We start from the raw sequence: 16,647 nt of genomic DNA, 5'->3' as shown, positions 1-16,647 counted from the left end.
GAACCTTACTTTTTTACAGGATGCCCAAAATGTGATCACATGACCAGGGAGATGCCAAAACATCTGGGTTGTAAGTATCTTGTTTAGCGTCCATCATAACCCCAAACAGTCACCTAGTGGCCAGTTTGCTACTTAAATAAGCCCAGGAGGTCTGCCTTAGGCCTCCAAACAACCAGACTACAAGTAGATAGGCATACAAACCTCTAACTATGGTAGTCAATATGCCTACATGCTTCCCACAGATGAGAAGGACACTATCCAACCACACTTTAGAGAGCAATATGAAAAATACAGCATAACTCTGAAGTAAACTTGACACAGATTTAGAAAGGAAACCCATAATCATAAAAGATATTAAGATTTTGATGAAATATGCCTCTACAGAAGCTCTAAAGCATCGTCCTGTTCAATCCAGAATGCTTCACAATCATAGAAAACAATTACAGTAGAACCTCTGATTCCAACCATAATATTTTATTATTTATTTTATTTTATTATCAAAATGTATATGTTCCATACCTTTGGTTGCAACCTGATTTGGTTGTGACCTGAACCTAATTTTGGAAATTTGGCACTTACAGTAGTAGCCAAAATTGTGGAAACGTTTTGGGAAAAGTATTTTCCAAAACTAGCTAATAACACCACTTTTTTTTAGTAGTACCATAAAAATATGTATCAATGACATTTAATAAAGAATGTAATGCACTAACTTTTTTGAAGGATTTGCTATTAGAATGGCAGTTACAGTATAAAGAAGAAAAGTGAAACACATAGAAAAACAAGATATACCAAAATTATCACGTCAGTTAATACTTTGTTGGGCAACCTTTAGCATGAATTACGGCCTTACAACATCTTCCCATGGAGTGAACCAAGTCTTTTAGTTCTGCAGCTGTTATAATGTGAAACCAAGATTGAATGATTGCTTCTATTAACTGGGTTTTATTGCTGGGTCACTTCTGACTAACAAGTTTCTTTAGTCGGCTCCATAGATTTTCAATTGGTTAAGGTTTGGGCTATTCCCAGGCCATTCCAGCAGTGGAATATGATTATTTTGAACCCCCCCCCCCAAATGGTGTTATTAGCCATCAAATCTCAAAAATACACTTTTCCCAAAAGGTTTCCACAATTTTGGCCACTACTGTATACAAAAAAGGATGGGGTGGGGTGGAAGGGGAAATCAGCCGTGAAAAAAAATAATCATTGTGAATTTTTTGGTTGGAACCCGGTTTGGTCGTAGTGAGAAGCATTCATGACCAGAGGTTCTACTGTAGTGCTTTGGTGACACAATGACAGCCTTATCCTTTTGACATATATGACAGGATTGTGCCCAACACCTTGAAGTGTTTTTTTTTATTTTTTTATTAACTACTCCCAAGTGCACATTTGCAGCTACACAAACTAGGATTCGGTCCATCAATGCATCTATTTCTGAAAATATAGTTAAATGGTTTAAAACACCGGTTTAGGCAAAGTTCAATGCTTCATGCAATAATGCAGAAGACAACCAGGTCTTCAGTAAAACATCAATCTTATCAAAATCGTTTCTGCTAAAATCTATGCTGTTAAAGATCACACCCAGGAAGGATATGGAGAGCGGCTGAAATTTACCCTGGATCAAATCTCAGAGTCCAAATATTTCTTTCCGCTATGAAGGCCATTCCATTAGATTCCCAAATGAACACCAGGCACAGGACTCTTGCCTGCCGAGGCTTTGGAAAACGAACAGCATGTTTTAAAGGAGAAGGTTGGAAAAATAAAATGAAAAAACCTACTTACGGTGGCTGTGCCTGAGACAGTTTGTGCATTTGTGTCACTTGTGTTTGGCTCGGAGTGCGTCTGCGCAGGTGGGTACAGATTTAACGTGTGCTCCGTAACCGTGGTTTGCCCGGAGTAGTCGGGGGTCGGGTGAGGATGGGGGCCGGTGTAGTCTCCTGGGATGCCGTTTTGAGGAGGAGCAAACTGGGCGGAGGCGTAAGGCTGGGCCATCGTTTCAGGGGGTGCAGTGGCTTCCTGATTACCCTGTGGAAACATGAAACAGCAGGAGAGAACATTGAGCGGGATTTGGCTTTGCAAATATTAAATGTATCTTTGAAGGCGCTTCATCCCATATCTGACCAGCTGGTCTTCCTGCTGGGACCTCAGTAGAAGGGTCCATTAGTCACCCATCTGCAGGAAGGAGCTGAGCTGCCACTGGTTTTACACACAAATGAGGTTTCCTGGGGAACCACACAACTTTTAGGTTAAGCATCTTTGGATTCTCTTCCTCAACTCAATCCAGCAATAAAATAATGTCATTCCAATAATTTCCAACAATTTACACTGTCCTTATCAGCAAAATTATGTTCGTCTCTATGATAGAGGCAGGGGTGGGCTTCAAAAATTTCAGCAATGGGTTCTCTGCCTGGTTACTGGGTGAGCATGGCCATGGTGGGCGTGGCCTAGTTGGCCTCCTGCATGATGGCAGGGGGGGAGAGTTTTGGCCTTCCCCAGGCTCTGGAGGCTTTCCCCCCTACCTGAGCCTCCACACGAGCCCTGCACTTACTTACTTACAAAGCAACAAGACATCCTGTAATACTATTATTTATCACTATCAATTAGATAATAATATAGGAATTCAAGGCCTCCACTCCATGACATCATGTTTAATGTGTTTTATACTTTCAACAAGTTGTATGCAAAATGCAAGCTAATCTCCCAAATTATGCTCAGGTACAAATCGACTAAAGTTTCCATCAAGGCATCACCCAAAACAAATGAATCTGAATTTATTTTCAAATGGTCCCTAAATGGTCCATATTTTATATGGAAATATGAAAACAATATTGTCCATTGGATTCATGAAGTTTTCTAATAAAATGGAAGTTTTTATTTCAGATGGATGGATGGATGGATGGATGGATGGATGGATGGATGGATGGATGGATGGATGGATGGATGGATGGATGGACGGACGGATGGATGGATGGACGGACGGACAGAATAATGGGCAGACAGATGATAGATTGGTCGATAGATCAATAGATAGGATGGATGGATTAACAGATGATAGAAAGATGATAGAAAGATGAGAGATAAATAGATAGATAGATAGATAGATAGATAGATAGATAGATAGATAGATAGATAGATAGATAGATAGATAGATAGGCAGGCAGGCAGGCAGGCAGGCAGGCAGGCAGGCAGGCAGGCAGGCAGGAAGGCAGGCAGGCAGGCAAACAGGCAAACAGACAGACTGACCAATAGAATGGATGGATTGATTGACAAATGATAGAAAGCTGAATAATGATGATAGATAGATAGATAGATAGATAGATAGATAGATAGAGAAAGATAGATAGATAGATAGATAGATAGATAGACAGACAGATAGATAGATAGATAGATAGATAGATATGATAGATAGATGATAGACAGCTAGACAGACCGATAGGATGGATGGATTGACAGATGATAGCAAACTGAATGATGATAGATAGATAGATAGATAGATAGATAGATAGATAGATAGATAGATAGATAGATAGATAGATGATAGGCAGACAGACAGACTGACCAATAGGATGGATGGATGGATGGATGGATGGATGGATGGATGGATGGACGGACAAATGATAGCAAGCTGAATAAATAGATGACAGACAGACAGACAGAGAGACAGACAGACAGACATATAGGATCTGGATGGATGGATGGATGGATGGATGGATGGATGGATGGATGGATGGATGGACATATTGATTGACAGATGATAGCTGGCTGGCTGGCTGGCTGGCTGGATGGATGGATGGATGGATGGATATAGATAGTTCCCTATCTCTAACTCTATCATCTATAGCTCTAGCTCTACCTATCCATCTCATCTATCTGGACAGATGTTATAAAGGAAAACCCCAGCATGAGTGTCTTCTTTATTTATAAAGAACACTTCCAAGTCTCACATAAGCTCTCCAGGGGAAAAAAACAAACAGGTTGAGATAGGAAAAGAGAATGTCAGGTGACCATTATGTTGGAAAGGATACAGCCTTGTGCAGAAATTCAAACCCAACACAGTCTAGTCTTGTCTTAACCTTGCCAGCTTGGGGATGTGTGGACTGCAACTATCACAACTCCCCAGACAGCATGCTGCTGGAGTGTTTAACCTCTCTATGCCATCTGACGAAGGGAGCTGTTAACGTGCTAATGGCAAAGGGGCCACTAGACTTTTTCCAAGTATAAACCAGTAATTTTAACTGCAAGGCATTTTAAAAATAACAGTGTTCATTTAAAATACGAGCGGTTTGGGTTTTAATCAAAAAAGCAAGTCACCCCTAAACTTGATGCTAGCAGCAAGCCATATCAATCAAACTATAATCAAACAGGGTCAACCGTTTTGTTTACAAAATGCTTTCTAATAGTGATAAAAAATAATTTAATACGATTAAACAACAACATCTGCCTACCTTGGGTTTTTGGGAAGGATTCCATAAGTGAACAAAAATGCCAAATCCAATTGGATTGCTTGGCTGACTGGGCGACCAACGAGAATAATTTATGAAGCTTGTATGCTGCCCAACTTTAAATGACTCTCGGTGGCTCAAAACAATCAAACAAAGAAATTACAACAAAACCAATGCTATATTTAGCCACACAGGCCCTGGCTACATTATGTATTGTTTGAAGGTTGATGCCAGACACTTAAAACTATAGATATTATTATTATTATACGGTGTAAATCCTGTAATATTAATTAATATCAATGCAAGCCTACATTGCCACTGCAATCCTAAATTGCATTAACAGAAGATCAAGTGAGGTACTAACACCACTCTATAAAGCCTTAGTAAGAGCAACACTTAGAACACTGCATCCAATTTTGGTCACCTTACTATAAAAAAGATGTTGAGACTCTAGAAAAAGTGCAGAGAAGAGCAACCAAGAAGATTAATTGAATGGAGGCCAAAACATATGATGAACAGTTGTAGGAACTGGGCATGGCTGGTCTAGTGAAGAGAAGGATCAGGGGAGACATGATAGCAGTCTTCCAATATTTGAGGGCTGACAAAGGGGTGGGGTCAAGCTATTTTCCAAAGCACCTGAAGACCAGACAAGGAATAATGGATGGAAAGTGATCAAGGAGAGATTCAACCTGGAAATAAGGATGAATTTTCTGACAGTGAGGACAATCAACCCATGGAACAGAAGTTGCCTTCAGAAGTTGTGGGAGCTTCATTCCTGGAAGCTTTCAAAAAGAGATTGGGCTGCCATTTGTCAAAAATGGTGTAGGGTCTCCTGCTTGGGGGATGAGTTGGACTAGAAGACCTACAAGGTCCCTTCCAACTCTGTTAATCTATTAATCTGTATCAAAGTATTTCCCCCCAACAACGATGCTCAATCAGATAGCACTTTTTTGAAGCTGCAAACCATCTCTGTGGCAGTGTTTCATGAGAATGACCATGAAATTCTTGCAAAAAACATTTTCACTGCCCCCTGTCCAAGTTAATCTCCTTTATTTTCCTAAGGAAGGGGAGAGGGGGAAATCCTGCTAAACTTAAACAAAATGGGAATGAATACTTGTTGCAATCAAGTAGACCAGTGTATCTCAACCTTGGCCACTTTAAGATGGGTGGACTTGAATTCTGGGAGTTGGAAGTCCACTCATCTTAAAGCGGCCATTGTTAAAAAACACTGAAGTAGACAAAATCTGACCCCACTGGTTGCAACTGACAATTTTCCAGCTGCATCAAAGATCGATAACCGTCTCTGGGAAACTGGACCAAGACAATCTGGAAATAAAGAGTTGACAAAGGGAGGTTTGAAGGAGAGTGGGGAATGGACACACCTCATTTAACTGGGGAACAATTCCATCTGGAGGGTTGTTTTTTTTGTTTTTGTTTTTGTTTTGTAAGATGCATTGGCTTCAGAGATTGGATTTATTGTATTCAATCAAGCAGTAATTGATAAGTGGACTTTTTGAACTTATTTTAAACTTTTACCATCTGGCAGCCGGTACAGGGCAATAAAAACAAGAACAAATAGGCTGAAAAACAGGGCAGTAACTATACTGAATTCTACTGTAGAGAGCAATACTCATACAATATTGGGTTTTCAATTCAATTGTATAGAATGCGAAGGATGTAATTTTTGTGTTTGATTTTTATAGTTATAAAGCATTGGTGGGATTCAAATAATTTAACAACCAGTTGTCTGCCCTAATGACCAGCCGGGTAGGTGTGGGCTTGGTGGTCATGTGATCATGTGGGCGTGGCCAACTCAACGCCACTCATATCAATGGGCGCTTCACCTTAGCTGTTACAATGTCATAAGGGTTAACTGTGGGAGGCAGTTTCTGTAAGCAGGAAAGTTTCTGTAAAGATCAGGCTAGAAACACCACCACAATGTTTCCTTCCTGCCTTCCTTACATGCCGTATTCCACGTGTGGCCTTACCAAGGCATTATATAAAGAATGAAAGTCATCATTTTTAGGTAAAACAGTTCAGAGGGGAAAAAAAGCAGGGAATTAACAAATAGGTACACTTTGTACTAAAGAGTTTAAGGCTACCTTGAGTTACAGAGACCCCCACTGTTTCTCATTTACAATGACACCCTTTGCATCAAATGAATATTCCTCGTGTTCTCTCTTTGTGCTAATGACACCTAATATTTAATTAAGAGCAGAGAGTATTGAGAGGATTCCTAATGGGTGACACCGAACTTGTTCCCCTTCAAAGATAGTATTATAATCTATCCTCCTGCAAGAAAAGCACATTAGCTAGTTATGGGCATGGTATGGGAATTTAGTTCCTGGACCTGTACAAATGAGGGGAAAGCGGTCGAACATGCAAAATATTTCACATTTTATCAAGGCTGTGCACATACAGTCCTCAACCTACGACTACGTTTGACTCTAAAAGTTATGTCCTTAAGTGACACATTTGTAAAGTGACTTTTGTCCCATTTTATCACCTTTCTTGCCACGGTGGCTAATTGAATCCCTGCAGCTGATAAGTCAATAATTTAAGTGGTTAAGTGAATTGGGATCCCCTGTTGACTTTGCTTGTCAGAAGGTCGCAAAACGGGACCACGGAACCCTGAGAAACTGCAACCATCATAAATGTGAATCAGTCTCCATGCATCTGCATTTTGATCGCATGATCATGGAGATGCTGCAACGGTCGTAAGTGTGGGAAATGGTCATAAGTCACATTTTTCAATGCCATTGTAACTTTGAACGGTCACTAAATGAAGAGTTGTAAGTCAAGGACTAATCTGTATATGAAAGCAAGCCTAGGCTAGAATGAACATCACAGAGTGTAAAGGAAGGCAGGCAGCCCTCACTCTACGACGGTAATTGAACCTGCAATTTCGGCTGAGATGTCGAGATGCTGGTAAATCAGATCAGATTTTGGGGTGGTTGTAACTGAGAACTGAGCCCAAACTTTCTGTTGCTAAGTGTGGCAGTTGTTGAGTTTTGCACATATTTCACAACTTTCCCCTTGTGACAGTTGTTGAGCTAAACTTCACTGCGGTTGTGAAGTTAGTAACCCGGTTGTTAAGTGAATCTGGATTCCCCATTGACTTTGCTTGCCAGAAGCTCACAAAATGGGATCACGTGACCCCAGGACACAGGAAATGTCATAAATATGAGCCAGATGCAGGGGTGGGTTCCGGCAATCACTACTGCCAATTTGCTTGTGGCCACGCTGCCTGTGCATGCTTGATGTGCGCTGCATGCACATGTGCAGTACAATAAAAATTGCTCTCTGCATATGTAGAAGCAAACGACAAGATGATGACACCTATGGCACCACCTGGAGAAATGGTTCCAATGACCCAGGCTGCCAAACCACTACCGGTTCGGCTGAACCAGTCCGAACTGGTAGGAACCCACCACTGGCCAGTTGCCAAGAGTCCAATGTGATCGTAGGGATGCTGCAACAGTCATAAATTGCTTTTATCTGTGCCATTGTAACTTTGAACAGTCCCTAAGTGAATTGCTGTAAATTTAGGACTATCTTAGACTTAGAAGACTTAGAATATCTTCACTGTCCCTTTAAATGTACTAATCAGCACACATTACAAGGAAATTTTGTTGCATGCTGTCTCCAAGGTATAAAAAAGATGTTGAGACTCTAGAAAGAGTGCAGAGAAGAGCAACAAAGAGGATTAGGGGACTGGAGGCTAAAACATGAAGAACGGTTGCAGGAACTGGGTATGTTTAGTTTAAGAGAAAGAAGGACTGGGGGAGACATGATAGCAGTGTTCCAATATCTCAGGGGTTGCCACAAAGAAGAGGGAGTCAAACTATTCTCCAAAGCACCTGAGGGCAGATTAAGAAGCAATGGGTGGAAACTAATCAAGGAGAGAAGCAACTTAGAACTAAGGAGAAATTTCCTGACAGTGAGAACAATTAATCAGTGGAGCAACTTGCCTCCAGAAGTTGTGAGTGCTCCAAACACTGGAAGTTTTCAAGAAGATGTTAGATAACCATTTGTCTGAAGTGGTGTAGGGTTTCCTGCCTAAGCAGGGGGTTGGACTAGAAGACCTCCAAGGTCCCTTCCAACTCTGTTATTCTGTCTCCACCTGTATATGTGAATTCAGAAAGAGAGAGAGAGAGGAACACCAACCCTGGAATTTAAACCTTTCAGCGTAATTTCTGATAAAGCTTTTGACTTCTGGGAGGGCCCATCTCTGCATCTCTGGCTTCGTTCTGGCCTGCAAGACAGAGACTAATCTAGTTCATTCATTATCTGAAAGCCTTCTGCCCAGTAAACCAATCCCTGAAAAAAGGGATTAAGTGTCTGCAGAGCTGAGATTTACAGCTGTGCCTGATGGTGAAGCTTGACACCCAGAATGACTAAACGGTAGGTCTTCGGAAGTTAGCTTGGCCCTGAGCATGCCTGAACCTCCAGGGTTGGTGTGCTACTTAAAAAAAAAGGAAAAAAAAGACTGGAATTGAAGATCTGGTGTAAGCAGGACGACAGTATTAAAAGGGACTTCAAAAAGCATCCGATCGAGTAAGAAAATTGGCACTGTTCAATTTCATAACTGCAGCAGGATTGTTTCTGTGTTAGTTTGTTGTTGTTGTGTGTGGGTTTTTTTAAAGGATTGTGGAACGACTGTGCTAAAGGGGTTTTTGGCCTGGAATTTAATGAAATCCACATTTCAACTCAGAAATATGCCTCACGTGGCAATGGTATAAAACCCAGAGTATTGCTTTCTGTTTACAAGCCGAACACGGCGAAATAAAAGCAAGGAAAGAGGGAACACACAGAGAGAAAAACCTGGTGGGGGAAATAATCATTTTAGGATGCAAGCTTTTGGTATATATATTTATATGTATAAAAAAATCCTTCAAATCATTATGCCGATTTTTCTAAAATGCCACCGTTTCAGATGTTCTCCGCCAAACGCCTCCTGTCTCCAATTTATTTTATTTTATTTTCCCACAGCACCATTTCATCTGTTACACAAAGCTTTTCTAATTAAGAAATGGTGTGAAAAGTGTCAAAACAGAAGGAGCAATCTTGTTATGTTTGCACACAAACTGAGGGGAGATAAAATGTTACTTATGAGAGGCTTAGTGTTAAGCGCACATTTGCTGAATGAGGTTGCATTTATTCATTTCTTGGGTTTTTTTGGAGGGGGGAGATCTTGGAGGAGACTCACCCTCCTTTCTCTTTCCTGGTGGCTTGGATTTGCAAAGTCTGCTTGCATAATAATAATAATAATAATAATAATAATAATAATAACAACAACAACAACAACAACAACAACAACAACAACAACTTCGCCGTTGCCGCTCCCAAGCCCGGATGAGAAAGGAGGAGGGTTGGGATTAGGTTGGCAACCTGACCCCATTAAAAAAAACCACCAACCCATATAACATGGTTAAATGGTTATTATAACATAGTTATAATATTAAAACAGCAACAAACTGGTGGGAATATAAGACTGAAAAAGTCACCGAAAATCAGATGGTCAAGATCTTGTGGGATTTTTGTATACAAACGGATAAAATACTGGCGCATAATACACCAGACATCACACTGGTTGAGAAAAATAAGGTTACAATCATAGACATCGCAATACCAGGTGATAGCAGGGTCGCCAAGAAGGAATATGAAAAAATTGCCAAATACCAGGACTTAAAAGTCAAAATTCAACGATTATAGCACAAACCAGCAATGGTAATTCCAGTGATAATTGGCACACTGGGTGCTATTCCAAAAGCACTGGAATTATATTTAAAACAGTTACAAATTAACAAAATCACCATCAGTCAAATGCAAAAAGCCGCACTGCTTGGATCTGCACGAATATTACGAAAATACATTATGACGTCCTAGGCCACTGGGTGGGGTCTGACTAGTAACCAATGCCAAATCCGGTGAAACAACTGGCAGCTGTGATACAATTCTGTTGTTGCGATAATAATAATAATAATAATAATAATAATAATAATAATAATAACAACAACAACAACAACAACAACAACAACAACAACTCTGCCGTTGCCGGTCCCAAGCCTGGATGAGAAAGGAGGAGGGTTGGGGTCAGGTTTGCATCTGGTCCTGTAAAAAATACCCGCCAACCCATACAATATGGTGAAAAAAACAAATAAGAATTCCATACCGCATCGGTCGTCGCGCGGGTTAACAACGGCCGCGGCGGATGTTGGGGTCCCTGGACATCCGTTGACAAGTAGGCTACAAGTGGACCAGCCAACACAACGACAAAAATATAGTGCAGATGAAAACCGTGCCATAATGGCCTGTTACTACAACTCAGAGCCAGAAAAAAGAGGCTATTTAAAGCGAATGTATGAATTATGGAAAGAACAATATCCAGATTCAAATGTTAGTGAACAACAACTAGCAGATCAAAGGCGATTTATTATACGGAATAAAGTGTTTAGTGAAGTTGAACATGAGGAAATTCAGGCAAATTGCAAAACCCAAAAAACAATATCACAAGCGGAAATAACTGATATTCAAGACACAACTAAAGACATTATAGTAGAACTCCCAGAAGAAGCTCTCGGGGAGGAAATAACATCACCACCACTAGAACCAGTTATCACTGAACCAACTGATGAACTAACTCAAAAACAAAAAGAATTGAAGGATAAGATCATGGAGCATTTTCTGCTTAATGAGGAAAGGCAACGTTTACCATCACTAAAAACTGTGCCTAAGAAAATTTTGGCCCCTATCATGAAAATGGTTAATGCAGTGTTTTCAACAATTGAATCGGGATCCATCTTGGAAACAAACCAGTTAATGTACAGCACAGCTGTAACAGTCACTAATGAACTAGGCATTAAAATCAAAGTACCTAGTCACACAACAGAAAAAGCATCAAAGCCAAAGTGGAAAATCCGATTAGAACAAAAAGTCAAAAAATTAAGGGCAGATGCTAGTAACTTAAAGAACATGCATGAGCAACGGCTCAAAAACAAAAAAAATCATAGATCGGCTAATCAGAAGATATAGATTGGATACAAGAAACATCAATGAAGCTGTAGAGATTGTAAAACAGCAGATAACAGCAACAGCTAGAAAAATTGAAAGATATGAGGCACAAATCATCCAATATAAACAAAATCAGCAATTTCGATCAGACCAACGGCGTTTTTATCAAAGTCTTAATGTGAATGGTGACACCAAAAGTGAAAAACCAGAAAAACAGGCCACAGTTGAATTCTGGAAAAAATTGTGGGAAAATGCAAAGGACTACAACAAGGAAGCAAAGTGGATACATGACTTTGAGAAAAGCATTGGCAACAAACAAATGCAAGCATTAGAAATAACAACTGAGATGGTCAAAAATCGAGTTAAAAAGGTAAAGAATTGGACATCACCTGGAAAGGACCAATTACCTGGTTTCTGGCTCAAATATCTGACCAGTTTACATGCAATATTGGTCAGGCAACTGAATGAAATTTTACAAAAGGGCCAAATTGATGAATGGTTGACAACTGGAAAAACATCCTTGATTCAGAAAGATGCAACTAAAGGAACAACACCTGAAAACTACAGACCAATAACATGCTTGCCAACAACCTTCAAATTACTCACAGGCATTATTGCAGATAACATGATGGATTATTTGGAAACAAACAACATCTTGCCAACAGAGCAAAAAGGCAACAAAAGAAGGAGCAGGGGCACAAAAGATCAGCTCCTAATTGATAAAATGATATTAGAAAATTGTAAGAACAGAAAAACAAACTTGAATATGGTCTGGATTGATTACAAAAAGGCATTTGACTCACTGCCACATAGTTGGATCATAAAATGCTTAGAAACAACTGGCATTAGCAAAAATATTACATCCTTTACTGAAAAGGCGATGAAACAATGGAGAACTGAGTTGGCAGTAGGGAATGAGATCTATCAAGCGAGGAATTTTCCAGGGTGATTCACTTTCACCTCTTCTCTTCATCATCGCAATGATCCCAATATCAGTAATCTTTAAAAAAAATGAATTTAGGCTACCAAACAGCCAAAGAAGCTGAAAAAATTTCACATTTACTATATATGGATGATTTGAAACTCTATGGAAAGTCAGAAATAGAAATCCAATCATTGACAAACACAGTCCAAGTATTCAGCACCAATATTTCAATGCAGTTTGGCATGGAAAAATGCGCCACTGTATCCATAAAAAGGGGCAAAATAACTGCATGTGAGGGAATTGAAATGCCCAATGGCCAATTAATCAAATGCAAAGAAAATGAAGCCTACAAATACTTAGGCATTCTGCAGTTGGATAACATCAAGCATGGAGAAGTAAAAACTGTTGTCAGGCGAGAGTACACCAACAGAGTTAGGAAAATTTTGAAATCTAAATTGAATGGTGGAAATACAATCAAGGCCATAAATACCTGGGCAATACCAGTTATAAGATACACAGCTGGTATAGTTAACTGGACACAAGCTGATTTGGACATTTTGGACCGAAAAACCAGGAAACTAATGACAATGCACTACAGTTTACATCCACGTGGTGATACTGATAGACTATATCTGCCCCGAAAATCAGGTGGCAGAGGATTATTACAAGTGAAGCAAACAGTTGAAGAAGAAAAACATGCACTGGCTGATTATTTAAAAGAAAGTCAAGAACATCTATTAATCGAAGTAAAGAACAAAAATCTACTGAAGACCCAACAGACGAAACAAGAATACAGAAAAGATGTGATAAAATCAAGAATGAAGAGTTGGCAGAACAAAGCACTGCATGGCCAATTTCTGGAAAAAATAAAAGATAAAGTGGACAGTGAACAAACTTGGTTATGGTTAACAACAGGTACATTAAAGAAAGAAACAGAGTCACTAATCCTGGCTGCGCAAGAACAAGCTATCCGCACCAATGCCATTAAGGCCAAAATCAAAAAATCCTCTGATGATGCCAAATGCAGACTTTGCAAAGAAGCTGATGAAACTGTTGATCACATACTCAGCTGCTGTAAAAAAATCGCACAGACTGATTATAAATTGCGGCACAATTCAGTAGCGCAAATGATCCATTGGAACTTGTGCAAAAATTTTAATATTAAAATAGCAACAAACTGGTGGGAACATCAGCCTGAGAAAGTCACCGAAAATCAGATGGTCAAGATCTTGTGGGATTTCCGTATACAAACCGACAAAATACTGGCGCATAATACACCTGACATCACACTGGTTGAGAAAAATAAGGTCACAATCATAGACATCGCAATACCAGGTGATAGCAGGGTTGCCGAGAAGGAACATGAAAAAATCGCAAGATACCAGGACTTAAAAATCGAAATTCAATGACTATGGCACAAACCAGCAGTGATAATTCCAGTGGTAATTGGCACACTGGGTGCTATTCCAAAAGCACTGGAATTACATTTAAAACAGTTAAAAATTGACAAAATCACCATCAGTCAAATGCAAAAAGCCGCACTGCTTGGATCTGCACGCATATTACGAAAATACGTTACGACGTCCTAGGCCCCTGGGTGGGGCCCGACTAGTAACCAATGCCAAATCCGGCAAAACAACTGGCCGCTGTGATACAATTGTATAATAATAATAATAATAATCCAGTTTTTATTTTGTTACTGTGTCTTTCTTCATTATATTTTGTTCTTTTGGGTAAGAAATGCTTTGCATTCATAAGGGAAACACACAATCCATTCTGTAGTTAAATGAGCCAAAATGCATTGTCCCCCAGGAGTATGGGGACAAAGGATGCAAAAAATTAACAGGACCCCTGCTTCTCCTCCCCCGCTCCCCCTCCCTCCCTCCCTCCCTCTCTCCCTCTCTCTCTCTCTCTCTCTCTCTCTCTCTTTCACACACAAATACACACACACCAAATGGGCTTGCTTAGAAGTTTAGTTCTTTTTAACTTCATCAGGGGCAGAATATAGAGACATGAAAGCATGTCTAATCTTTCTTTTCTTTCTCCCTCTCAGTCAAATATACACAGGGATGAAAAACGCTGTAAGGAGCTGAAGATCCAAAAAGCTAAAAAGACGGGGTTAATTTGGAAAAAAAGCAAAACAACTTCCACCACCTTTCAAGCTGTGATATAATGGTGTTTCTTCGTTCACCTTCACTGTTGCTAGGGTAGTGTTTCTCTACCTTAGCAACTTTAAGCGGTGCTAGCTGGGGAATTCTGGGAATTGAAGTCCAGACCTCTTAAAGTTTCTAAGGTTGGGAAAGACGGCGCTAAGGGCTTGATAGGTAACAAAAGCAGCTAACTAAATGTATAATTGGAGGAAATGCGAAAAGTTCTATCTGATGTTTGAAGAATATCTCTGCTGGGAATTCCTAGATAGTATTATTAATAAAAGGGCACTTTTGAGATGGATCTGACTGTGTAAGAGAAATGACGCCTTAAGAAAGTATTTTAAATCTTGGAAATCTTCCCTATTACTGCTCTATCCCATAATTGGGTAGACCAAGTTGCCTTGATAAAAAAAACAATCTTTCCCCTGGTATAGTTAACAAAGTGAGGAGAGCCTGTGGCTTAGAAGTTAATACATCTACCTAGTATACAAGTATCCTGGGTTCAAATCAAATCCCAGAATGGTATGGCTAGCTCAGGGATCAGCAACCTTAAACATTAAAAGAGCCACATAGGTCCTAACCAGAAGCCCCCATTCAATTCTGGAGCCGACTGGAGTCTGGTTCCCCCATCATAGAGTCTCCTCCTAGTGCGGCATCCTTTTTCCTCTGCCTGTCCCAACCGAAAGCCCCATCAATTGTGGAGCCAACTAGTGACAGGGAGCTGCAGCAGAGGGATGAAAGAGCCACATGCAGCTCCAGAGCCGCAAGTTGCTGATTCCTGGGCTAGCTGATGAGAGCTAAATAGCTGGAAATAGATTTATACTAGCCTCCCTTTATTTCTTTGTTGGCAAAAAGTATAAATTCCCTATTACTGATTAATTTGTACTTTGAGATGAGCGACACACACACACACACACACACAGAGTGAGAGAGAGACAGAGACAGAGAGAGAGACAGAGAGAGAGAGAGAGAGAGAGCTTCTTGATGATTGTTGAAAGCCTTGGATAATATGTTGCAATGATTTTAAAATTGTCTTTATTATTAAATTTATATGCCAATAAAATGTTACTCAGAAATGCAAATGAGAATAAAGATAGCCAGAGGGCAAAACCTGGATTTGAATGGGGAGAGGGGAGAATCCCAAGGGCGGTTCAATCATGCTTGTGAAAGGCTTGTGAAGAGCTAAGTTTTTAAGCCCCTTCAAAACATCAGTAGAGATCACCCAGACCTCAAGGTAGTGGTGGGATAGAACCGGTACACCCCAGTATGGGCCTGGGAGGTACTGTTCCTGCCCACCCACCTGCCTGCACTCCTTACCTGTATTTGAGCTGTTCGGGGCTTATGCGCACGGAGCATACGGCACCTGTGCAATGCTCCACCGAGCAGCTGGAGCATTGTGGAAGCGTCACACACCATCGCGAGCGGTGAGTATGCATGTGCGCACTGCACGCTCATGCACGTGTGTTGCATGCGTTCATGGGGTGGACGCCCAGCCTCATTGCACCGTACTGGTTGCAACAGGATCCGGAACCCACCACTGCCTCAAAGAGAGCTTCATTCCAGAGGGAAGATGCTGCTGTTCCAAGAGTTGTCATTGTTTAATTGAAGGAACCTGAACTGTGCCAGACTGAATCTGAATGCCTGCGTATTTTTCCCTGAAGATTGGACTATAATATCTATGAATATGAACAATATAATAGCAATAGCACTTAGACTTATATACACCACTTCACAGAGCTTTACAGCGCTCTCTAAGTAGTTTACAGAGTCAGCATGTTGCCCCCCAACAATCTGGCTCCTCATTTTACCCACCTCGGAAGGACGGAACGCTTGAGTCAACCTTAAGCTGGTCAGGATCGAATTGCTGGCAGTTGGCAGAGTTAGCCTGCAATATTGCATTCTAACCACTGCCCACGATGGATGGATGGAAGGAAGGAAGGAAGGAAAGACAATAGCACTTACACTTATATACCGCTTCACAGTGCTTTTACAGCCCTGTCTAAGTGGTTTACAGAGTCAGCTTCTTGCCCCAAACAATCTGGGCCCTCATTTTACCTACCTCGGAAGGATGGAAGGCTGAATCAACCTTGAGCCTGGTGAGAATTGAACTGCTGAACTG

The 16,647-nt window shown here is 40.6% G+C and overlaps 1 protein-coding gene across 4 annotated transcripts in view; it reads right to left on the bottom strand.

Moving 5' to 3' along the window:
• Positions 1-16,647, bottom strand: part of RBFOX1 (RNA binding fox-1 homolog 1) — a 722,992-nt gene that overhangs the window by 256,222 nt on the left and 450,123 nt on the right. For all 4 annotated transcript variants that reach the window (XM_087729108.1, XM_087729106.1, XM_087729107.1 and 1 more), the window contains exon 2: positions 1,780-2,022. In XM_087729108.1, the coding sequence (XP_087585234.1) occupies positions 1,780-2,022 (243 nt within the window). The remainder of the gene's footprint in view (positions 1-1,779; positions 2,023-16,647) is intronic.

Source organism: Thamnophis sirtalis, unplaced genomic scaffold (genome assembly GCF_051295495.1).
Source record: "Thamnophis sirtalis isolate CommonGarterSnake01/CBP01778 unplaced genomic scaffold, rThaSir2_p1.2 scaffold_14, whole genome shotgun sequence".
Classification (NCBI taxonomy): Eukaryota; Metazoa; Chordata; class Lepidosauria; order Squamata; family Natricidae; genus Thamnophis; species Thamnophis sirtalis.
Note: the sequence above shows the minus strand (reverse complement) of the source record. Positions and strands in the feature narration are given on the sequence as shown.